This window comes from Cygnus atratus, chromosome 9 (genome assembly GCF_013377495.2).
Source record: "Cygnus atratus isolate AKBS03 ecotype Queensland, Australia chromosome 9, CAtr_DNAZoo_HiC_assembly, whole genome shotgun sequence".
NCBI classification, from domain to species: domain Eukaryota; kingdom Metazoa; phylum Chordata; class Aves; order Anseriformes; family Anatidae; genus Cygnus; species Cygnus atratus.
This window is the reverse complement of record NC_066370.1, coordinates 12641364-12666880: the sequence shown is the minus strand read 5'-3', so window position 1 is coordinate 12666880 and position 25517 is coordinate 12641364. Positions and strand designations below refer to the sequence as shown.

General features: G+C 48.3%; 1 protein-coding gene across 1 annotated transcript in view; it reads left to right on the top strand.

Annotated features, from left to right (window-relative positions):
* Positions 1-25517, top strand: part of GPC1 (glypican 1) — a 200637-nt gene that overhangs the window by 162368 nt on the left and 12752 nt on the right. The window contains exon 3 of the mRNA XM_035544950.2: positions 8412-8803. Within this exon, the coding sequence (XP_035400843.1) occupies positions 8412-8803 (392 nt within the window). The remainder of the gene's footprint in view (positions 1-8411; positions 8804-25517) is intronic.

Genomic DNA, 25517 nt, shown 5'->3' with positions numbered 1-25517 from the left:
ACCACCAACTGGCTCTTGTACTTGCAAAGTTGTTACATGAATTGTATTCGGGGTAGTCTTCAGATTTGCACAGACGTGTTGCCAAGGGACATCAGGAAGGTAATGCTGAGTGCTTCAGAATCGACAGTCTATAAAGTGGTTTCTTGACGAGGCAGGTTTTGGAGAGAGCTGCTGCTGAAGCTGGGCAGGGTCTCAGAGGCTGCGTTTGTGACACCCAGGCTTGTTGCTGTCACCTTGGGTGACTTTCACTAGGTCCCCAGCAGCTGTGTGGCACTCACCAGGAGGATGAGCAGAACATCTGCCTCGCTGCAGTTCCTCGTGTGAGGGTCACCTCTTCCCTCTGAAGAGCTTTCCACCAGGGAGCTTCCTCTCCTCCCTCACTTCAGTGGCTGGGATCCATGTCTGCCTTCCCTTAGACACAGGCAAACCATCGTGGCAAATCACAGAAACAGAGGAGGGGGAATATGTAGAATAAAAAATAGGTGCAGATAATTGCATCTCTTTGACTGCCATTCAAAACAGTGCCAAATGGGCAAAAAGCTTGCATTATAAAGTACAAAAACATTATCCAAGTGCTGGCAGAAAATGAGGGCTTTCTCTTGGAAATGACTGGAGGTGCTTACTCCCTGTGCTGTCACTTCAAGAGCCATGTTCCAAAATGGTGTTTCATGCAACAGCAAATTTTTTTTTGCAGTAAGTTTGTTTTCTCAAAAAGCTTCTTTCTTCCTAACAAAAGAAACCATCTGTCTGCTGTATATCCGAGTCTAAAACCAGTTTAAGCAAGGCCATCTTTAACTCTTACCCAAAGCTAGCTATTGTAGAGATGAGGTAAAATCCTATCTAGCTACCTGCTTTCACTGCTGCTCATGTGGTGTCTGTTCTATCAACTAATCTTATCTTCGGAGACTTCAAAGGCATTCGCATCTGTGCCTAGAGTAGTTTATTAAGCTGAAGAAGATGGAAATTAGTAGAGGAATTATCAGATGAAGACCTAGCAAAGGGGGAGGCAGCAATAAGCTGTATTGAAAGAGGAGCTCTTGGGCTGGAGGGAGACCCCAGTTGTGGTTCTCAAAGACAGGCCAGGTAAAGGCTGGAACAAATGACAGTAAATGTGCTCGTGAAATCAGTTGATGACGCAGTGCTGGGAAAAGTTGTTACTAGAGAAGAGGGATAATCATAAAGACTGAAATAATAGAAATAGAATGATATTCAGTGTTCCAAAGTGCAAGGCATACAGCTGGGGACAAATTGGTTATAAATAAAGAAGGGTTTGGGACATACCCCGTTTGGTGGCAGAAAGTCTGTGAAATGCTAATGTGATGCATTCCTAAACAGAGTAAGTGCAGTCCGTGCAGTATTCACAGCACTAATTCCAGTGGTGGAAAGGAGATGTTCCTTGTAGTTCTGATCACCCACAGTTAGGAAAAGTTAATGCCATCCAGAAGAGAAGAGTTAGTGGGATGATCAGAGAACTGGAGAGTCCATAAGGTGAAAAGTGGAAAGGACCTCCGCTTGTGTAAGCAAGACAGCACAGATACTGAGAAAACAGAGGCCTTTGGGTATGAATATCTCAGAGTGAACCCCAGGAAACAAAAACCCCTATTGAAACTAGAGGTGCACACTAGCAAAGATGAAGCAGATACAGAAGAAACCTAGGCCAGAATTTAAGGAAAGGAGTCCCTCTGTCTGAGGAAGACGTTCAGGACCAGCCTGCCAAGTAGGAGCAGTGAGGGCAGAACCTGTCTGCTCTTCTGCTCGGCACTGAGCGAGCTGAGGAGAGCACTAAATGGGGTGATCGCTTACCAGCCACAACATCTCTTCTGTCCTATGTCACTACACTGTTCTCAGGCTCCCCCAAGTATTTGGCTCCCCACTAAATGCAAAGTGGCTTTTTGGAGAGTATTCTAAAAGTTAGCATTTGCGTTACCTAAAAGTATCCTAATTCCTGCATCCTGCTATGTTTGTTCACACTGCTTGTCCTTTGGCTTGTAGATAAAGGCTAATTTTATTTCCGTTTGGTCTTTTTGAAGTCTGAGTCTCGGTTTGTCATTATGCCTCTTAGGTCACAGCCACAGCGCAAGAGGGCGATGTGCAACGTGGGAGGGATGTCATAGGTGAGAGTGATCCAGCATATGCAGGGAAGGACTGCATTCTCCAGGGCGGGTAGGGACTAAGGAGATGCTGCCACGAGCGTGGCTGCTTCACAGGAATGTGAAACTGTGAAGGGAGAGGTGACCTCCAAAGGAAAATGCCATCAGGACTGCTACGTGCCAGGCTGTTTGCACAGGGAACCTAAGCCTGCTGGAACTCACCGTAGTTACTGCCTTTGACAGAAGCCAGCTAAGGTGCAAACCAGAGCATGTTGCTGCTGTTGTATCAGTATCAGCTCTTCAGGGTAGGCATGGGTAGTACTTAAATTAATAATGAGTAATAACAATGTTATAAATAAAATATCACCGTACTAGCTGAAGTGAATAAAATAGACATGAATGCATTAGCGTTGGATTTTAATGGTTTAAGGCTATTGCTGAATTATTCTCTTCTAATATTAGTTTGACTGCAAGGACAGTATTAAAACCAACCGGAGAACCAAATTGGTATCGGGATGTGCGGCAATATATTAAATGGGAACGCAGCCCAAGAAAATACCGTGCCTCTGTGACTCTGCTCAGACCAACACGGCCAGCTCAGAGCAGGAGGTCTGCTCTAGTAAGCATCTCCAGGCTGTTTCTTTCCCTACTTCTGCTGATGTACAGGATACCACAGAGTCAGCGTATTTTTCTCTCCTGTTAGTCCAGTCTTCTCAGAACATGAGAGTGGTGTTAATGGTGAGCTTATTTCACTCGGACGCCCTTCAGGGCTGCAGAGACGCTCCATCACCCTGACCCTGTGTGAATTCCTCCAGAGGCTTGTGTACTTGCTCAAACTTGAGAAGCTACAGTATGGCATTTGATACTTCCTCCTCACACTGCAAGCCTGGCTTGCCATGCAAAACTTTGAAGCCAGCAGGAGAGTTTTTTCCTTGCTCAGCTGCTGAAAACTTTCTGTAGTGTTTGCACGAGGCCAGCACATACAACGCTACGTGGTCTCTGTGAGCTGCTGGCAGTTCCCACAGGGACTGCTCCAGGCTTCTCAGAAGCTTAACTAAAATGAATTTTGCAGTCCAGGAGCAGTCTGCTCTCGTCTTGAAACAGGCAGAAGTAGGGGAGAGCTTGGATCTGGAAGGTGGAGGCTTGGCAGAGCCCTGGGTGCTGCTTCTGCTGCCCCGAGGGAAGGTGAGGGGCTCAAGGTGTCACCTGCCACAGGATCCCCCCTGCTGGGGACTGTGGGTGGGCGAGGAGGTGGTCACTCCACATCTTCACCACATGTGGTCATCCAGTGCTAAACTTGCCTTTAGGAACTGCTTTCTTCTTGAAACCCGGGATTAATGCGTTTTCCTCCCTCGTTTCTTCCAATCTGGTTGCACTCCTCCCGGTCACACATAAAACTTTTTATGCTTCAGTTTTCTGCTTAAGGCTTAAGTAATATTCAGATTAAAAATAATTCAGTTGCCTTTCTCCTGATTTCATATTTTTTTCTAACATGGCCTCTGTTCTGTAGGTTCTGAAGAAACCCAGGTCTGTTGCTTGCCCAAAGAGCATTTGGATGCTCGTCTTTCAGTGGCCTCTTCATTTTCCTCTACAGTCATTCCCACTCCATCACCATATTAGTTGAAGGTACCCCAGCGTGTTCCAGATGTTGAGTGATCAAATGGCATCAAAAAGCTTGGGAAAAGTACTTAATGGTGGGAGAGGGAGCTCAAAACTTGCTGTCTTCACAGAGAGGAACTGCTGGGCCCTGCCTTGCTCTTCACAGATTCCCAGTCTGAATCCAGAGTTGTGAAAATGTGGAAACTGTGAAAATATGGGCTGTGAACACTGGGAAACTGTGAAGCGGAATGGGTGGGGATTTCCAATCACTGTCCTGTCGAATGCTAAATTTATAGATTCTACTTGAAAACTTAATTCTCTGATAAGTAGCTTTTTGTCACTACAACAGCAGGAGAAACAGTGGCCAAGGCTGCAGAATTGTCTCACTTGTAAAACCTTTCAATTCTTTAATCAGAGCTTTCTGGAGTTTTTGAATTTCAGGCAGAAGCTTTTCAGGCCTGGCCTCTGACAAAAGGCAAATTTTATTTGAGCAAAACCTGTTGTCTTCCCTCTCAGCCTGGAAATGAAAAGAAATAATAATAATAATAATAATAATAATAATAATAATAATAATAATGCAGGCTCCCATTGTGTGATTTTTCTTTTGCATAATTTTGCAGCTAGATTGCAAATGTGGTGTTTTACATAGAAACAACTTTGACTGAGGTGCCGTGGCCTTTCACTGGCCCAGGGACAATGGAGGTTGGTTTGTCTGGAGGACTGGCTCTAGAAAAGCAGTGGCGTCGTCGTGCCTCGCAGGCAGCAGCGAGGAAGGACTCAGCTGCCCAATGGCTCTTTGAGAAAACACTTTTGGAAGAGCAGGAGTACAGTCACAGATTTAGCAGGTGGCTCACAGGAATGTAGCTCTGGCTAATCTGCCTCTATTGTAAAATTTCTGAGTCTGGCAGAAAAAGAAATTCTGCTTTTTTTTTCTTTTTTTTTTTTTTTTTCAGCACAGGCCCAGAAAACCTATAAGCTCTTTCTTGCGTCTCAGAGCAGAAACAGCTGCGTGAGTTGCGGTGTTGGCAGAGCTCAGGGGCCCTGGGGATGTTGTCAAGGATGTGGCTGGGCTCGAGCTGCCTCTGCACACCCATGCCCTGCCTGTGCTTATCACCCTCACTGTCTCTTAGGAGCCAGGGCAAACCCAGCAGTGGCGGACCCAAGCAGAGTTAATAAATCCAACGGACCCCCAGGAGGTTATTTTAACTTCTTATAGGAATAGTGGGACGGCTGAACTATGAGAGGCTTCACACCTCCCCATATGCCCGAGGGTACCCCCCTCACCCAATGGCTAAAGATGCTGGGCTGCTTAACCCAGAATAAATCATCGCTTCTACCTGAAACCAGTAAGCCCAGGTGCCTGGACTGGGCTTCAGCAGTTTGTTTAGTCTGGAGGCCCTGCACATCCTTTTTGACACACAGCTAATCACATGGAAGTAGGCAGGGGGCGTTAAGGAGGTGATGCAGTGTTAATTGGAGGTGGCTGTACTGAAGCCACAAGCAGTGCAGGCTGAGGTGGTGCTGAGGACCAGGGCGCTAAGCATCTCTCAGAGCATCCCTCTTGACAAACCCCACTTCTTAGTGCCTTCTAATGCTGCAAAATGTGCATTTCAATTCCCTGCCAGATTGGCTATTCATCACAAACACATTTAGGCTTAATTGCTAATTAATTTTCCCTAGATAGTGTAGATATATTTTTTCTCACTGTGTGAAATCTAGAAGAACTTTCTGAGAACCAGCCACAAATGAGTTGATTGTAATTGGTGTTCTCTCACACTTACGTGAGAAGTAATAGTTCATCAGCTCTTAATTAGGTTAGACTTTTTTGAGAGCAGTTTCCATTTTTTTGACAGAAAGATATACATCTTGTTTCTCCTATTTCAGTAATAATAATAAAAAAAAGTCGTTTTACCTCGAATTGACAAATCAGGCTGTGTTTGCTGGTGTTTTATTCCTCCTGATGGTGAGTGCCAAGCTGCATGTAATACCTGGATTGCTGAGCAATTTATTCAGTTAGTGTCACTTGTCACAAAGCAAATAGAACTGTTTGTGCAAGAAAGAAAGTTTGCACTCATTTGAATTAAATTGTGAGTGGGTGAGCAGCAGTCTTGGGAGTGATACACTGAGATGTGGAGTAGCCTTTAGGTGTCTCACAGCATCAGAAGAGCTTTGAATTTTGTGCCTGTTGTCGGTGAACTCTATTCAGGCCATTGCACAGGTAGGAAAGCCATGGCAGCAGAAAAATGAAGCCGCCTCAGATGAATCTGATTATTAATCTGTATTAGCAACCTGTGGTGCAGATGCAGAAGGCATTTTCATTTGTTCAGTCCACTTGTTGAGTTTTAGCTTCACTCAAATCTGAGAAACCACGGAGAAAATATTAATGTAGGTAAGACTGTACCGTCCTTCCAGTGAAAATAAAGCCTGTAGAAAAGAGTTGTGCTAGTTATAAAGTTTCAGAGATGTCTAACTGTAGTCAGTGACACTCCCTCAAAAAATAATTCCTTTTAATAAAGCTTTGTACGTGCACTATGCATTTTTCAGAAGCCTTTCTTTTCTTCTGTGCCTAACACAGTGAAGTTAATTTATATACCTTAAATGCATGCTGTTTGATTATTAATGCATTTTAATTGAATAATGGTTTCCTTCCAACTGCAGCTTATCGTACATCACCCCCAAAAAATGGTAGCTTAGATTTAAAGAACAAGATAATCAGGTTTGCTTCAAAAAAAAAGCCCCAAAAAGCACAAATGTAATTGAAATGAAAATGATACTTCAAATCATTTTTCCTCTCACGGACTTAAATGATGATTACAGTTACTTGTGTAAATCAGTAAATTAAATCAGGCCGTTCCTGCTACGAGTTCCCCACGGTGTAGTCTGAAGGTAGCTGGCAGGGAGCAGAATGGGAATACCTGCAGATGTTAGAAAGGGAAGAATTTAACCTGCCGTCATCACCCTGCTGTGTGTACAGAGATGAAGTCCCGTTTCTGTCACTTCTGTGCCCACCAAACCTAGGATGTAAAACCATTTAGTCGTTTATACCTAAACAAAAGCAGGATGCAAATCCAAATAAGCAAATTAATGAACGGGAGTAGAACTGCAAACACAATAACATTGGCATCGGTTCAAACCCACATGAACCTGACCCTGGCATGGCAAACATAGTAAGACGTGCCCGTTCCTGCAGCAGCGTATGGGACTGGGGCACGTGCTCAAGGGGCTTCAAGGCAGAGGCAGAGATGCTGTGATGGCTGAGGTGTTTCTCTGGAAGGGCTGGCACCACTGCTGGTGGCAGCCCTGCTCCACCTCTGCAGGGCTTTGGCAAAAACGTGCCAGAAAACAAGCACCGATGCGCTCGTCTGACTAACTGCAGTCACTGCAGGATAGGCCTTCATCACCTGCATGGCATCTGGGCCTCCTTGTGTGCACACAGTGCTTTCTGGTGATGTTTAACAAGCACCAGCTTCTGTGCCAGAAACATCTAGTTCTTGATTCAGGCTTGAGTGCCTCCTGTGGTGGTAGCTGACACTTACGGTAAGTTATGGGGTATGTAAGCAGTGTCGGTTGACATGTTCTGTAAGGAAAACCTAGAAGTAACACTATGGCACTTTACTTTTTCTCCTCAGTTATATAAGAAATTCCTCAGATTAATGATACGTAAGTTCCTGTCTTCACTAATCAGTTGAGGTTTTGTGTGGTAGCCTGAAAACTACCTCTGTGATTAGCTGCTTATTAAAGCCTCCTGAAAGCCACTGGGAGTTTATGCAGTTGTGTGTGTCTCAGATGGGCAGTCCCACATGGCTGGCCTGGTGAAGTGAGCACCAACACGCTTCTTCTGTGGATTTAGGCAGATTCAAAAAGTGCCAGTGCTAGCACTTAGTGCTTGACTAAAAACAAATGTTGCATCTAAACATTAAGAACTAACACGAGGATTTTGCTATTTGGAACCTTAATGTTGAGTCCACTAAAAAATCCATTGTGGTATGGTTTGGAAGAAATACAAAAAATATGTTCATTTGCTATTAATGTGCTTAAGGATAACATGTTTGTTTCATATCTGCTTGGCATCTTTTATTGCATACAAACCTTTCCTACGGAATCAAGTAAGAAAGTAATCAAGTAAATATGTAAAAAGTAATCAAGTAAATATGTAAAAAGTAATCAAATAAACTGTAAACTGATTTAGTTTACATATGTGTATGTTTACATATGTGTACAGTTTACATATGTGTATCAGTAAGGTTAGCCAGGCAGAAATAAAAATGGCATTTGGTGATGACAAGGCATGATTGCTGTAAGATTTCTGCAGGCTGCACTTGTATGTGCCTACAGAAACCCCACTGGTCGTGAGCCCTGGCTGGCCTGATACCTGGCTAGGGACTGACCAGGGGAAACAGGATCCTGCAGGTAGCAGCGTGGCCTTTTACTGCTGTAGCAATGCAGGGAGTTCTTGGGAAACGCTCTCAGGGAAGAGTCTTAGTTGTGTGGCCACCAGAAGAGGTGCAGAGGCCCGGCCCCCAGTGCCCTGGTACTGGCAGTGGGGGCGTTCTCCTTCAGTATCCTCGGCCAAGGCTCGAGACGGAGAGGGTGGGTGAGATCAGCTAGAGGAAAAGCTCTGTTAGTACCTTCTTATTTCAGGGCAGTCAGTTGTGCTGCCAAACAGCATGGCCTGTTAAATTCCTGCTTGTCCAACTGATCTCCTTTTTCCTCTCTCTTCAGGTTATTTCCAGGATTTGTTGAACAAGTCAGAAAAAGCCCTTTATGATGCTTTCCCAAGCCTGTACGGAGAATTGTACACTCAAAACGTGAAGGTCTTCAAGGACTTGTACAGTGAGCTACGCCGCTATTACCGGGGCTCCAACATCAACTTGGAAGAGGCCCTCAATGAGTTCTGGACACGCTTGTTGGAGCGGCTCTTCAAGCTGATGAACCCCCAGTACCATATCACGGATGAGTATCTAGACTGCATGGTGAAACATGCAGAGCAGCACAAACCCTTTGGGGAAGTTCCCAGGGACCTGAAGGTGAAGGCAACCCGAGCCTTCATCGCAGCACGTTCCTACGCGCAGGGCTTTCTTGTGGGCAGCGACGTGGTCAAAAAGGTCTCTCAGGTATGTCGGGGTTCTTCCTTCTCCTCCATCCTCAATTTGGTTGGAGCCAGTCAACTACTTTTGGTCAGGGACAGGAGGATTTGTTTGCCATTAAGTTTTCATTACAAGGCAAGCAGATATTTTTAAGTTTTGTAAAACAAACTGCTTGAGGGTAACCCATCAGTGGAAGGGAGCAGCAAGCCTGGGCCTCTACAGGCACTGGAAGCGCTGGAGAAGCAAGGTATAACTCACCGCAAGTCAGACTTTACCTGATTTTAACCTGTGTGGCAGAGTGCCAAGGAGATGTCAGTCGCCCAGGCTGAAAAGCTGTTTCGTTGCTTGCCCAGATTCCTCGCATTTCCCTGGCAGGGAAATGACATGCCTCTAAATCACACTGCCTTAGTTTCGTCCTTGATGGGGATATGATGTAGGGTATGCAGAACTGGCTTGCTAAGAGTGTGCTGGGAATACGTGCAGAGAGATGCGTCTCGGTGGCTGGTGACAGGATTCCTGTGGCTGTTTGTGTAGCCGTGTATATTTGTACAGCCTCTGTGTACAGGGAGGGTGAGTCTGAAGAGTGTATTGGGATCTTCAGGGATGAAAGGTGCTATATAAATGTAAATTAACATGGCTGAATCCAGGGTTTCAGGAGGAGGAAAATCGTCTGTATTCTTTACTGCAGAAGCAGCCTTTCATAGCTAGAAGGTGATTGTCCTGAAACAACATATTCAAGCATTTCACACAAGTAGCAAAGAGAATATCCATACTAAAAAATGACTTGCATACTGCATGTGGAGATGGCAGTCAGCAGGTATGAGAATCAGGGTGTGATTAAACTGTGAATGTAAAAATATGGAATCACAATTAATTTCCGTGGAAGGTAATGTGTAGCAGAGGACGGTACTATTTGATGCAGCAAATCCAGACTTTGATCTCAGGAAGAAACGTTAATGTAGTAACAGTGACAAATGCTTTAATTTATCAATGTGGGACTATAAAACCGTTCGGCTACCCAAAGCCTTTGTACATCTCATTAACATCACACTCTCCTGACACTTAAGACAGATAAAAGAGGAGAATGGTGTAATTTCAGAGAGACCAAAGTAAAAGATTTTTCATAAATCCTCTGAATGACAGAGAGCATTCCAGCTTGCCATGCGTGACTGCCTTTTGCCAAGTGCAGTGGGTAAAGCAGACCGGTAGGGCAACTGCAGTCTTGGTGTCAGTGGAAGGGAAGGACCCAAGATATGGATGTGCAGAGTACTTTTTCCCCACCTTCATGTGGGCTTTCCACCCATGGGATTTCATAGAATCATAGAATCATAGAATATCCTGCATTGGAAGGGACCCAGAAGGATCATCGAGCCCAGCTCCTGGCTCCACACAGGTCTACCCCAAAACTCAGGCCATATGACTGAGAGCACAGTCCAAACGCTTCTTAAACTCTGACAGGCTTGGTGCCATGACTGCGTCCCTGGGGAGCCAGTTCCAGTGCGCGACCACCCTCTCGGTGAAGAACCTCTTCCTGATGTCCAGCCTGAACCTCCCCTGTCTCAGCTTGACACCATTCCCTCGGGTCCTATCACGGGTCACTAAGGAGAATAGGTCGGTGCCTGCCCCTCCACTCCCCCTTGCAAGGAAGCTGTAGGCCGCGATGAGGTCTCCCCTCAGCCTCCTCTTCTCCAGGCTGAACAGGCCAAGTGACCTCAGCTGCTCCTCATACGTCTTCCCCTCTAGTCCCTTCACCATCCTTGTAGCCCTCCTCTGGACACTCTCCAACAGTTTAATGTCCTTTTTGTACTGTGGTGCCCAGAACTGCACACAGTACTCGAGGTGAGGCCGCATCAGCGCAGAGCAGAGCAGGACAATCCTTTCCCTCGACCGACTGGCAATGCCGCGCTTGATGCACCCCAGGATACAGTTGGCCCTCCTGGCTGCCAGGGCACACTGCTGGCTCATGTTCAGCTTGCTATCAACTGTAACCCCCAGATCCTTCTCCGCGGGGCTGCTTGCTAGTGTCTCATCTCCCAGTCTCTACGCAGAATTTCTGTAGAATTTCAATTCTGGCCCTCTTTTTCTGAATCCTCCTTGGCTCACCTACCACGTGGCAAATGGAGGAACATGACCTGTCACTGGACTCAGAGCAAAGGGCAGATACTCCTCTTCCCTCTGCCTCCCTGCTCTCCCAAGGCATCCCACCCTGTTCCTCCTGGCTGCTCCTCTCGCAGCAGCACTCCCTGGGCTTGCAGTTAACCCAGCACGTTGCTGTTGTAACACAATCTGCAGGAACTGAGTTGGGAAACTTCAGAGCTCATGTTGTAATGAAGGCCAAAACTGGCCCATTTTCCCTGTCTTCAGGAACGGGTTTACTTAAGGCAATGGGGGATGAGAATGCTGAGGCGGGAAATTCATTTTGTGGCTGCCCCGGTAGCCCTCAGCCATGTCTGAAATAAAAAGCCTGATTTACCCACTTTCTCTCACCTGATGTTGACTTAAACCAGTGCCAAATGGCTTAAACCAGTGCTGTGGCTGACACACGGGTTGATTTTTATGAATGGCCAAATGCCTGCACGAGATATAGGGCATGAGGAGCAGGAAAAGCCAAGTGCTGTCTTTTGAGGGATTTTCAGCAAAACCCGTTGTCAGCGAGCAGGTATGAATTATCCTTCTGTTTGTCCTGATGACAAGTTACAAGTTTTACCTCATAGCTATTTGTCTCATTGCCCCGATTCAGAGCCTCTACGCAGCCGAGAAGCAGCTCTGCCCTCCCCAAAGGGCGAAGCTGTCCCCGCTCAGCCTGTGAGCGCAGCCACAGAGCATCCTCTTCATCCAAACAGTATCTGCAACTGGGGCTTTGATTTTAGTCATTTTTCATCTTGCTTTATATTTATGACATTCAGAGAAAGCTTGCAAGATCAGAGGCTGGGATCAGACTTTCCTGGCAGCTGTCAGTGTTCTCTAAAAATAACTCTTTGAGCTGAAACTTCTCACAGAGCAGTGGTGTTTTGGTCAGGAAGTCTGGGGACAGCCTGTTGAAGTGGACATACAGAAATAAATTATCCAGCTTTGTGCTTCTGAAAAAAATAGTTTTTATTTGCATATATAGTTGCAAATCTCAGAAAAGCTACTGATTTCTAGTAAATTACATCCTTGGCATGCAGCTTGCCATCAGCAAGGAATAAAATGCTCTAAGATCAGAAAAGTGTTTCTTGCTCAGCAGCCAGGGAAGTCTGCACTGCAGACAGTTGCTGCAAGTGCACGTTGCACATCGTCTTCAGAGGGTCAGACACACTCAGGAGATACCTGCCCAGCGAATGGTGGGGACAGGGAGGCTGCATGCTCGTGTGTGTGTTTTCCCACATGCCAGATCCGTCTGAAACAGATTCCTCTGCAGTCCTCCTGGTTTCAGCAGCTCAGATGGTTTCATGTCAGTGTTTGTCACCTGCATCCTACCAAGAGCCCAGGTCCTCGTGCAGAATGCTGCAGAGGCAGTCATCCCATTGAAAGACTGAAGCTGTTCACCACATGTCTTAAAATGGGGAAGAGTCTGCCCAGACTGAAAGACAAGCAGGATTTTGTGAGATTTCTTTAATCTTTGCTTCCTCTCCTCCTTGCCCCAGGGGCACTTCTTCCTCAGCCTCCCGCTGCCCGGGCTGATAGGAAGCCGTGGCTTCAGGCCCGTGTGCGCACACTGCCTGCAAGTGGGGCTGCTCGGGGCTGGGAGTAGGGACGGTGTGCGGGCAGCAGGCGCTGTGCATCCTGCAGGGATGAAGAGATGGTGGGCAGCGGGAGAGAAAATGGCAAGGACGTTTTTCATCTTTACTGCTGTCCTAGCTTTTAAGGCAAAGTCACCCTGACGAACTCCAGGCTCCGACACCAAGATCTAAAGCTTTTAATGCTGTGGTTCCTGCCACCAACCTGGCCCCATGCTGACAGCAGCGGAAGCTCTGCCATCTGTACAGCGGCTGCAGGAGGGGGCCAGGGCACGCAGGCAGCTGGGGCTGCTCTCAGCATTCCTCATGGGGCGGCCAGGATGGGGATGGATGTGCTCGGTACAGGGCTCAGGTGTACTGCTGTGCCATGATGGGTGGGTGTGCTGGGGCGGCATCTTTGTGACCACATTCGGGCTGCGTGTTTCTGTAGCTAGTCTGTTAGCCCCAAGTGCAGGTTTTCCCTTCAGTTACAAAACAGGAATTCATTTTTCATGGTCTGCATGAAGTGGCAGCTACCAAAACAACAGCAGCCACAAAATCCCTGACGAAGGGTACACAGAGTAAGGAGATCCCCCAGTGATGCATGCCTTCACTGCCTGCTGGGGCAAGACAGACAAAATAGCCCCATTTTGTTTAGGATTCTTTTCTTTCATTGTGTGATTGGCACCTATCCAAAACCAGCATTTGCTGCGACACGGAGCTTCCTTTGAACAGGTGAAGGCCTTGTGCTGGGTGGTTTGCTGGCTGCCAGCTGCTGCTCCGGGACCCCACGCTTAGTTCGAGCAATCGTCAAGTTCAGCGATGAGCGCATGAATATGTGCCCCTGTGACATATGGGGTGCAGGTGCACTGAGATAAGGCTCGAGGGGAAGCAAAGCTGAGAGATAACCCCTTGTAAAACCAAGGCAGAAAGTCTTTGGAGAGATGCACCTTGATAAACAGGAGTATCCTGTCTGCTTCTGTTATTTGTTGCTCTTGTTACAATATGGCCCAGATGTCTAAGTCTTAGGTCAGGACTTCTGCACAAAGTGCCATGGGGACAGGTAGCAGAGGTGATCTCGTTTTCAGTGGGGCACCCCAAATTGCAGGGAGGCTGCATATGGGTCATTACTGGCCTCCTGCATCTCAACGTGGCAGCAGGGGCTGCACCAAGGGCAGGGAGGAGAGCTGTTCCACCCGTCAGAAGATGTCCAGAGGCCTGGACACCTCAACTTCCCCTTGGAGACCTGGACACCCTACAAATGTTGGGTCAGAGTGTGGAAAAAGTGAAGAAATACTGTTCATAGAATCATAGAGTCACTAAGGTTGGAAAAGCCCTCCAAGACCATCTGGTCCAACCAACCCCTACCACCAATGTCACCCACTGAACCATGTCCCCAAGCACCACGTCCAACCTTTCCTTGAACACCCCCAGGGACGGTGACTCCACCACCTCCCTGGGCAACCCGTCCCAATGCCTGACTGCTCTTTGTGAGAAGAAATGTCTCCTCATTTCCAACCTGAACCTCCCCTGGCACAACTTGAGGCCATTCCCTCTGGTCCTATCACTAGTTACCTGTGAGAAGAGGCTGACCCCCAGCTCCCCACACCTTCCTTTCAGGCAGTTGCAGAGAGCAATGAGGTCTCCCCTGAGCCTCCTCCAGACCAAACACCCCCAGTTCCCTCAGCCACTCCTGACAGGACTTGTGTCCCAGGCCCTTCACCAGCTTATTTAAATCATCAGTTTTAAGGGTTGTTTGCATTTCTTTTCCTAAGAAGATGTTCTTAAAGAAGGCTATTTTTCCTTCAAGGTTGAAACAAAATATGATGATTTTCTTTACTAATTATAAGCTTTTTCACTAAATCCTGTATTTCGTTTTACTGATGGAAGTCGTCTATCAGTACATTTTTATTTAAGCAATACTGTGTCTCACCATACATTTTAGTCTCCTTTTTTAAACTTTAATGTTAGTATAAGGTAAATGGCAGATTTCCTATTTACCATATGAGTAATTTTTAAACACATGGTGGGTCAAGCTAAGCTTGGAACGAAATTGAATTCCAATTAAAAAGGTCCAAAAATAGAATTTTTGGAAGTGTTTTTAATCGTTAAATGGGTGTGCTGGATGCATATGGAAAATAATGATTTACATTTCCAACAAGTCAATAATTTAACAAAGACAATATGGTCATCCCTGGTATTCCTGTCCTTTAAGGCTGTGGCCATTGTTCGTACCTTGGGTTTTTCATAGGTTGGAAGGACGTAGTTGGTTTCTGCCTTTGAGCTTACAGTTGCTTTTTGGGTGAACTAGCCATAAAATTGATCAGAATAAAAATGAAGTGAAGAATATAATTAATCTCTTTTCCCACAGATATGAAATCACTTTGCTAAAACAGCTTGAGTGCAGTGAATTCCTGTCCCTTGTGCACAGTGACACATCTCCATCCTTTCCGTGGCTTATCTTTATTCAGAGCATCAGCAGCAAGTACATACAACCATAAATAATACTTTATTTCACTTAAAGGCTTTCACTTTTTTAATAAAGTTGCATATTTATAAAAATTGCCCTCCCCTTGATCCTGAAAAGACAATAAAGCCCAGTCGGCTTACTGTTTGTAAATAAATGTTCTGAGAATGTTGTCCCGTGGTGGAGCATCAGCAAGTGGCAATATTTATTATTTCCTTTTCGCTGAGCGGTATCCCACCTCTTGCTCTGGGGCTGTTCATTTCTTGCATGGCAGAGGTGTGTTTTTGTGTTATGGCACTCAACAGCAGGATACCATTGTGCAGAGACTGTCTTAGCCCCGAGGAGCCATTAGATGCCAAAGTAAATTCGCTCGCCAGCTGACGTGCTGCTTTGTAAAGCCAGAAGCTCTCTCCTGGGACCTGCTTTCACCAGGGGAGGTATCATTCCCTTCAGAGAGATCATCTGTTGCTCTCCTGGGATTTAATAAGCCTCCCCTGTTCAGACTGCAGTACCTGCACCTATAGACAGCTCTGCAGGTCTTAGTAAGACACTGTTCATCCAGTAGTTCAGCCTTGGACCTTAAAAGATGAGGGGGGATGAGACGGAACCCTGCGGGATCTTCACGTGGGGTGCAGGCAGAGGAGAGCAGCAGGGCCCGTGGGTGCTGGCATCACCAGAGGGGACAGAGGTGGCATGCAGCTTGTCCCAGCCAGGTACAAACAATTGACAGTGCCTGCCGCTGCCCACGGGATGCAGCCACTTTCAGCAGGAACCCGGAGCAGGGGGGGGAGGACTGCCTAGGCTGCACGCTGATAAATCTCGTCCTAGCCAAGGAGGGGAAGCAGCTCCTGGGAGGGGGATTCATTTCCTGCCTTTTGACTGTCAGGGGTCTGGATAACGATATTGCAGTTTTCCACAACGAGAATCATTTTAGATTAAAAATTATTCCTTTTTTTTTTCCATACTGTCATTGCAAACCACTGATTTTTGAGTTTTCTGCAAATGAGCTGGTCAGCGATTGTGCTAAAAGTTTGTGCTCCTCCAGACCCAGCAGCAATTCATAGGATGGAAAATGCCACAGGCAGCCTTGGCGGATCTGGCTGTATTCAAGAAGAGGAGGACTGAAATCCCTGTGGCTAGGAAGCCTGTGGTACTATAGATGCCTCTGCCTGTGAACAACATCTTGCACTACAGGCTGAAATAAGCTGCTACACTTCGGGGACCGGTTCTGTACTCAGTCCTCCTGCCCAGACTTCTGCCTTTCCCCACTGAGGTCAGGGCTGCCTCTAAGGCAGTCAGTCTCCCATGTTTCCCTGGAGAGCCCTCCTCCCTGGGTGGTTGGTAACTGGGATTGCATGGCTTAAAATGTTTCAGATGTAAGTCCCAGTCAGCCAGATCCCTCTGCAAACCCAGAAGCCTAATGTCCCTTTCCCAGAACGATTTCATAGGGCTCCGCAGAAATGGGCCATGCTTGCCTGAGTCAGCAGCCCACCATCAGGTGCCTTCGTGCTTTAACCAGCCTGGCTCAGTCGCTGCTGCAGACCCACCGACACATCTCAGAGCCCACTGCTCTCTTCCAGCACTGCTGCCTGTAAAGCTAGGGAGAGAGTCGTGCAAGAAAGTCGGGATTTGTTTGGGCAGATTCAGACTGAGCTGCATGGGGTGCACACAATGTTGAACATACGACCTTATGTTTTTCAGGTGTTGCTTTCCAGTATTTCTATGCAGTATTATATTTAAATCACAAGCCTTCAGAGATAAAAATCCGTAGGTGTTCTGGATATAATAGAAATAGCACAGGCAAACAGGTACTTGTCTCCCATATGTATCTGGTGGTTAAAATCAATTGAATAAGGTTTTCAAAGGATTGAAAACTGTACCAGCTGGAAATCACTGCGTCAGGTGGAAGGAGAAGGGAGTGTGTTGAATAGGCAGCAGTGGCTTGCAGTATTTCTCTCCAGAGGGAGAGGAGCATGACAGCCAGCCATCTAAACTCATCAATCGTCCATTCGTTTTAGTGTCTGTACACAGGAGGGCACTGGACAGGAACCCCAAGGCCTGCATCCTCCCAGGTGGCTTCAGGTCCTGTCCTCTGCGCTGGTTTCCCCATGGACTGTGCTGCCTGCTGGAGCTGGGAGTCATCATTGCTGCTCGCGGGAGGTGCCGTGATGCTGGCTGCGGAGGGGCTGGGACTGACTGCTCCCCAATGAGCTGCCTCCGTTTGGGTTGCGCTAGCCTTCATTTCTTTCTTTGTTTTTTGGTGGTTTTTTTGAATTTGCAAAATGGCCATTTGGCTGCTGGGCTGGCCTCGCTTCTGTCCTGAGCAGGGAAGAAGCCAGGCAGTCTGTCTGGTCTCAGGCTCAGCACCAGCTCTGGTTCACTGGAGCGCGAAGGGCACAGCTTTGGCACCAGTCTCTATCTTCTGCGTCCCTCGCCCTGTGCTGAGCTGATTGCAGCGAGGAAAAGCAGGACGGTCACTACCTGCAGGGTCATCTCTGCCCTGCTGCTGCACCCCAGCCTGGCTGTTTGCTTTGGGATCCCTGAAAGAGGTTTTGGAAGCACGGTTGATGCATCTTGAGTGATGGACTTGGTGAGGCTTAAAACTCACCATGCTCCATGGACTGATTGTCGTGCATTTGTGTAAGGGAGATAATGACTGAAGAGATTATACAATTCATTAGACTTCGAAAGAATCATATTTGTCAGCCCTGCAGCTGTTTCTTACAGAGTTTTATTCTAAAAGATGGGAAACCTTGGTTCATTTAACACACACTGAGGTGCTAATTATATCAGGACTGGCACAAATATGCACAAGGCAGCTGCTGACCATGTGAAGGAGGGAGAGGGGTCTGCTCCTGCGCAGGTGAGCTGGGTGCTTACAGCCCCATGCACACAGCAGCCAGGCCCCAGTTTCCAGCTTGCACACCTGGAAACGGAAACCACAGCACCCCCTGCTTTTTTTTGTCACAGTGCTCGAGAGCCCTTCCTTGGAAAGACTAAAAATGAAATGCTTCCCAGCATGTAGTTGCAGACAGCCCCAGTCATGGAGCCAGGCAGCTCCCCTGTGACTGCAGACCCGTCCTCCAGGTGCCCTTCGTGGTATAGAAGCGAGGGCAGTGGTTGCATAGCGTGCTGCTGGGCTCTGCTCCTGGCACGCCTGGCAGCACCTGCTCCCCTGCTCACCGTTTCTTTGTAGCTGCTGTTTTTCATGCTGACAACCTTATCCCAGCAGTACAATTCAGACTGAGGGGTTTGGAGTAATTTGAGTGGCTCTGAACAATCACCTCCATTTCCCAGTGCACACAGCCTGATCTGTGAATTGAAGAGCTGACCTGATTTCTCTTAAATATTACTCCAGAATGTTGAGGTTTTTTTTGTAGCTGGCAAGAAAGAACTTCCCTTGCTTCCATGGGTTGCCTTTAAAATACCCATCAGGAAGGTAGGCAGGGGTGCCACACACTCAACTGCCCATGGAGCCGCCTGCCTTCAGCCCCTGAGGCCTCCTTCTACAAGGGATGGGGAGCAGAGCCCGGTCTGATCCCAGCCCCATGTCAGGAGCTCTTCTCGTGGTTTGTAAAACTACAGGTCACTGGGTGAGTTTTAAAAACATGTAGTGAACAAGAATAGCGGTAAATTGTAGTCTTGCTGTGGAGGCATCCAGCTCTAGGTGCATTCTCCCACTGGCTGTCAGGACATGCACCTGCCTCAGGTTTAGAAAGCTGCCTCTAACCTGCTGGCTTTAAAGCATCGGTTGGTTTGGGAACCCAAGCTGCCTAATGTTGTTGGGTTTAATTGGTGTTTCTGGAGGTTAAAATGGCCATTCAGACAGTTAGATATTCTACCTGGAAAAATACACCTGTGAGTTAGTCCAGGCACCTTTTGTCATATATTTGACATTTCTGGAGGTATTTTGTATTCTCCTCAACCATCCCCACGTCGTGTCAGAACAACAGCTAGGTGCTGCAGGTCCATGTGCCTGTGTGCGTACCTTGGATCTTTGCTGCTCCTCGGCAGAGAGAGCCAGGAGGGGACATGACAGGCTGGGACCTGATCCAACGTGGTGAGCACCGACAGCACTGCGCTCCGCAGGGAGCTCCCTGGAGCAAAATGTTTCAAGGGGAGAGGGCCAAGAGAGCTACACCTCCACCAGAGGCGTTATAGACTGGCTTGGTCTTCTCCTTCCATCAGTCAACCTGCCTGCACCCACTGTATTTATCACCCAGGCCTCTCTTCATACCCAGATCTCTCCCCCCTACCTGACCCTGCCTCCCTCAGGAGCAAGGCACAGATGGCTCCCAGCAGGCTGGGGCTGAACTTGCAACGGGAGAGGGGGGTAGGAAAATAGCAGCAAGAGCTGCGCTTCATTTATTGGTGTTAAATGCCTTTCAGATGTACTTAAAGGCCCCTGAAGGCCAAGGAATCCCCTTCCACCAGCTCAGGGTACCAGGTATCCAGAGAACAACTGGTCTTGCCGCTAAAGACTGAGGCAAAGAAGGCATTGAGTACCTCAGCCTTTTCCTCATCTTTTGTAACTAAGTTTCCCCCCGCATCCAGTAAAGGATGGAGATTCTCCTTAGTCCTCCTTTTTGTGTTGATGTATTTGTAAAAACTTTTTTTGTTATCTTTAACGGCAGTAGCCAGATTGAGCTCCAGATGAGCTTTGGCCTTTCTAATTTTATCCCTGCACAGCCTCGCAACATCCTTATAGTCCTCTTGAGTAGCCCGCCCCCTTTTCCAAAGATTATAAACCCTCCTTTTTCTCCTAAGCTCGAGCCACAACTCTGTGTTCAGCCAGGCCGGTCTAGTTCCGCGCCGGCTCGTCTTTGGGCACGTGGGGACAGACCGCTCCTGAGCCGTTAAGATTTCCTTCTTGAAGAGTGCCCAGCCTTCCTGGACTCCTCTGCCCTTCAGGACCTCCTCCCAAGGGACTCTGCCAACCAGTGTCCTGAAAGTTTAAAAACTTATAAACTTATAAACTTATAAACTTCAGAAAGTTTATTCTGAATATATGTTTTAGGTAATAGTAAGGACAGCTTAGTTCTCCTTGAGCATGTCTCAGTGCCAGGAGACAGAGTAGGTGACTGCTTGTCCCTCAGCTCCCTGCATTTCTGTGATTCTCTGCCTTGGAAGCATATTAGTAAACTACCTGGCAGGGGCCTTTTTGGTCAGGAGCCTTCCAGGCTGAATGTTTTCTAAATTGTCTGTTGTGGTTGCAGGGAACCCAGCCTGGGACTAATCCCCCAGCCTATCCTCTCAACAAATTGCTTGCAAAAGTCATTAATTTTACTGTAATTGATTTAAACATTGCTCAGGAGGAGGAAAAATGAGGGAAACAAATGCCACTTTGAATGCTGAGAATTATGTGTTCTCAATTTTCTGTCGTATTATCTCCACATGTGCTCATTCGCTGCTGGCTCTCCTGCAAACGCTGGTGCCGAATAGTCGCACGGTGAGTCCCAGCTCAGCGGCTGTGCTGTGCAGTGGTGCCACAAGCCATGCAAACCTGCAAGCTCCGCTCCCACCCCAGACATGATACAAGGGAGTCTGCGGAGATTTTTTGCTCTGGCAAAGTGCTTGCCTCCGGCAATTCACATCTGCTCGGGTGGCTCCATCTACCACGCATGGGCACATCAGGCTTTGGAAAGTAGCCATGGAAAAGCACAGAGCTCAGCTCTCGATGCGAGCCGCAGTCGCAGGATAATACCTGATGACAAGCTCCTTGAAATGTCAGTGCCGATGGTGAAATGGTGCTTTTTATGAAGCAGCCACCTGTTCCCGTTGCATTAGCTCATTGCTACTCAAATCAACTACTGTATCCCCAGCTGTAAAGTAGCTTTAATTAAAATGAGTCATTGCTCAATACCAAGTTGTCCCCCATTTTGGGTATTTCTTAGAAATTATATTATTTTTTCCTTATCACTTCATCACTAGGCTTAGGTTTGCAGGGACTGCACCCACTGATGTCATTGGGATCAGAATACAGTATACAGATTTTAACTGAGCAATGACATAGAAAAAATGTATTTTTAGGTTGGGCTTAGCTTTGTTTGGCATATTTATTTATATCTCTGACAACTGAATGAGGAGTGCCCTGGCTCCAAGCCATATCTCTCAGTAATGTTCTTTTTTCAGGTCCTTGGTAAATGGCTTCTCCAATGTATCGTGCATTTCTTCTTGACATCTTTATGCAGTTTCTAGGTCTTTGACCTAAGACGGGACTATAGGTGCCACTGAAGCTAAAGGAGAGCCACGTCAGCATGGAGAATCAAGGTTGTTACTGAGACCCTGTAGTTGGAAATTATGTCTGTGTAAGATGAGCTCTAATACATGTATATCAAGATGTGCAGCATGTTTAGTAAACGCGGTGGCATGAATCAGAAGATGCAGGAGGTGGGATCCTGGCTGCCTGGGGCCGGCTGGGTGGACTGCCTTAAACTGCTGTGGGTGGGTCTGGTTTCTGTGGAGGTGAACAGTTTGAGTAATGGCACCATAAAGACATAAGACGTTGGGCCTTTCAGCTGATTCTTGGTAGGAGTAGGTGGTTAACTTACATTTGCTTTTTGTTTGCAGGCATCATGTGTATTAGCCAATTTATAAGCAGGTCTTTTAATTAGGGCTTCCCACCAGGAAACTTAAGGAAAACATCCGCCACTGACCCCGAAAAGTCCCTCTTTGATTCTAAATTACACGGAGCAGGTCTGCACCAAGCAGCATCCTCTGCAGCTCCGTGCTGTGGTCAGGCAGGGAGCAGAGCTGTGCAAGCCCTTCTGCCAGCTGTGAGATGAGGGAGGGATGTCAGGGCTGGGCTTGCATCAAGGTCGCATTGCTGGTTTTCCTGCCTGACGTGTCAGCTGCTATTAGGGAAAGCCTCTGAGTCCTGACGACTTGGTGTTTCCCAAAGTGACCTAATGAAAGCCCCCTTGTAGTGACAGCTCAGTCAGGCACCCTCAGAAGTCACAGGCTGGGCCAGACCGATAGTACTCAGAGAAAGCAATTGTTGTCATTTACTGTCATCATGCTGTGCCAGCTCATTAACGATGAACACATGATGTTAGCTTTCACTTCATCTACAAGAGTTCGCATGCTTCTGCTTTCAGGCCACCTGTGCTGCACAGAGGACGTCGCTTATTGATCCATCAGTTATTGCAGGGCTGGAAGGGCAGAGGGGCTCTGCAGCAGGTTGTTAGCTGCTGAGCAGGGGGGTGGTCAGAATGTTTTAGGGCCTTTTGAAGGCTGTAGGGAAAAAACAGAACAAGGAAGTGTCTTAGAGTACAAGGGTGTTGCTGGGTGGGGTCCTTTATTTTGGATTTTTTCCTCTTGTTGTGTTGGTTCCTTTGTGCCGCTCTGTAGCAGTTGCAGGGAAAGGTGAATGAGCTCTTGGTTAGGGCAAAGGGGCAAGACCAGAGAAGCCCTTTGGACATACTACACCAAGGGGCTTTCCATTCCAGCTCTCCAAGAGCACATCAGCTGAACTAGCAACACTTTGGTAGCAGTGGCCAAGGGAAATAAATACCCACCCTTCCCTGGGAAGGTCTCTATCAGGGCAGCTGTACTTGTCATGTCTGTTGTGGGTGAGGTGCTACCTGAAAAAAAAATGGGAGTTTACTTCAACAGGGAGTAAAGAGCTGTGAAGGGCTCTATTCCGAAACATGCTCCAAGACCCACAGAGGGACGGTGCAGGGTCAGTGCCAGGAGGAGCTCTGGGAGCCCCATCCCCTCCCTCTCCTCTGCCCTGTGTGGAGCAAAAGTCCATGGGCTGGGCTGGGAGGAATGATGGGGAGCTGAGCTCCAGCCAAGTGAAACATGCTGAAAATGCTCTCTGAAATTCCTCCTTGTGCCCTATCATCCCTTTGTTTTCAGTTCACCTCTGCAGTCTGCCTATGAAAAAGGAGTGCTGCTGCAAACAATGGTGGCTTGAGTAATTCTTTGGAGAAAGGGCATGGAGCCTGGCCTCTTCCACCTGCAAAAATTAATACTTATCCTTTCTGCCAAGAGGTTAAGTTGAACACTTGGCCCCTGCCAGGTTCAGCAGAGCAGCAGTTGTTGTGCCGGACATGTGGCCTGTTCATCCCAGGGGACAGGCTGCAGGGACGGAGCCACCTCACCCAGGTACTGCAGTGCCCCTGCGCCCGGGGCAGTGTGGCCCTCCCCTGTCCTCCAGGAGACAAAGCCACCTCGGGAGAGTGACAGACTGGCAGGCCCTTCGGATAATGGCAGGGCTCAGGTGACCCTGGTTAATTACTGTCCCTCCCATGGCACTCACCAGTGGACGAGGTAGCGCTGTCCTCCAGTTGCAAAGGTCCTTTCTGTTTTGTTGGGAAAAAAATGCAAAAAAAAAAATAGACCAGAGTAAATTCTGCAAGCAGAAATGTCAGTGAAAAGCCTGCTGGGTGCACTGCACGCTTCATTTCGGTACAGCCTCACTGCATTCATGTGAGTAGCACCAGTACAGTTGCTGGGTTTACACAGTGCTTTAAAGCCAGGCGTGTTGTAGATGCTTTTCTGATCCAAGATCTGTCACTTGTCTCTCTCTGGGTCCCCCGTGGGATCTGGCAGGGCGCTGAGTAGCTTCATTTTCTAAATATTGGTGGCTTTCCTCTCCACTGCTGGACAGCCAGCCTTCACCTGCCCAGAGGGGAATCTTGGACGGGCAGCGGGCAACCCCACCGTCCTGCTTCCAAGCCAAAGTGGGTCAGCTTCCTCCACTTCAGAAGGCCTCGCAGTGCCACCACAGTCACCCAGGAGAGGCATGTACATGGGAGCATCTGACCCAGCTGGCCACCTCGTGGTTCCCATTGCTCCTGCTGAAAGTCCCTGTCTCGTCTGGGGGCCCAGATGGGACGCAGCAGGTCCCAGGGCATGCTGCGCTGTGCAAGGTCATGCTGCTCCACGTCTACTGCCGGGCCGAGAGGGGGGTGCCTGTAAAACAACGGGACAAAGTTGTCTTCAAGACGTCTTCATTCTGCGGAAGGAGAGCTTGCAGCTCCTTTCCTAGCTGCACCTCCTGGTTTATATGTAAATATTCTGCTTCTGGAAGGTCTTCACTAGTGAGTGTGTTAGCAGTCAATGCGTTCATATCTGCTGTCTTTTCAGGTACTGTTCAGTCATGGCTATTTAAACCCTGAGACAAGAAAAGCCCTGAGACTGTTGTTCTGTTCGCCTGTCCCTCTGCCCGGCTGTCCCCACTCAGCTCAGGGAGGCAGTGGTGCCTTCTCCCTCACTCCTGGGTGTGAGGCATACGGCCCTGCTGCGGTTCTGTGGGACGAAGCCTCCATCTCCTGGCGGCAGGGCCGCACCGCAGCCACCGCCAGCTGTCGGTGGGAATTGTCCCAGAAACGCAGCAGAAAGCTCTCCCGGAAAGCAGAGCAAAGCCTTGGCTTGCTTGGTGTTTCCGTCTGGCCGCGCAGGAGTGCTGTGTTTATCCAAAAGCATCTCAGGGTGTGTGCTGGTGGCGGAGAAGTGTTCCGAGTGTGGGTTCTCTCTGTGAGACCCAGAAAGTCTTATCCTGGTCCCAGAAGGTCCCTACGAGGCTATCTTAGTGCATTCCTGCCAGACAAAAGCCCAGCACCATGCCACCTCTCTTGTCCAAGGCTGCCAGGAGGTGAGGTGTTACACCACAGGCAGTTTGGGGGGGTGGGAGAAGAGGAACTCTGCAGGGTTTTCTCTCTCAGCCTCGGAACTGGATTTTTCTTCCCAGAATTTCTTCTTCCAGAAGAAGCTTGAAAGGCTGTGTTTGAGTATTTGTCACAATTAGTGAAGAGGTCAGGGGCCGTTCCCAGCACTGCAGCAGCAGCCACCCCCAGAGTTACCTCTGAAGAGCATCGGCTGCACGTGCGGGCCCTACAAGCTGCTCACACCGTGCGTGTTGGCCCGCTTCACCGGCTCCTGCAGCTCCTCAGATGCTTCCAGATAGCAATCTCTTTCCAGTGTCGAGTGCTCTCAACAGCAGGCAATTCCAAAATTTCCCATAGTTTTGGAATTGTTCAAATCTTTCTCCAACACCATCCTCCTTTCCAAAGATGCCAGCTGAGAACTTTTCACGTCCTGGCCCCTGCTGTGCTTCCCTCGGGAGCCCGGAGCTGCAGTTTGTGGTGGGACACCTGCATCTGCAGCAACATCCTTCCTGCAGGGAGGGCATGGCTCCTGCTGGGCACGTGGCAGGGTCACACAGCCAGAGCCTGTGGTCACAGCACCAGGAGGGACAGGCTCAGTTATCACAAGCCTGACCTTGCCACAACGCTCAGCCTTTAAACGTGCCTGATGGTGACCGTTGCTGTGATGGCGTGGTGGGGCCGAGTGCTGCTGAGCTCCATGTCCCTCAGCTGTGGTGAAGACACTGAACGGGCTCTTTGGTTTCAGGCTTGTGCTTGTTCCCTTTTTGTCTGCTGGGGGGCAGACCTGGCCTGGAAGGGAGATGGTACCTACTCAGCAGTTTTTCCCGTTACGGGGAAAAATGATGGTGTCCACTTACAGTTTTTCCCTGTTTTTCCCCAACAGGACTCTGAGGTCCCATCCCTCCAGTGAGGGGTGACACCAAGGGAGGGTGGGGGGAAGGAGAGGTGGTGAGAGGGGACTC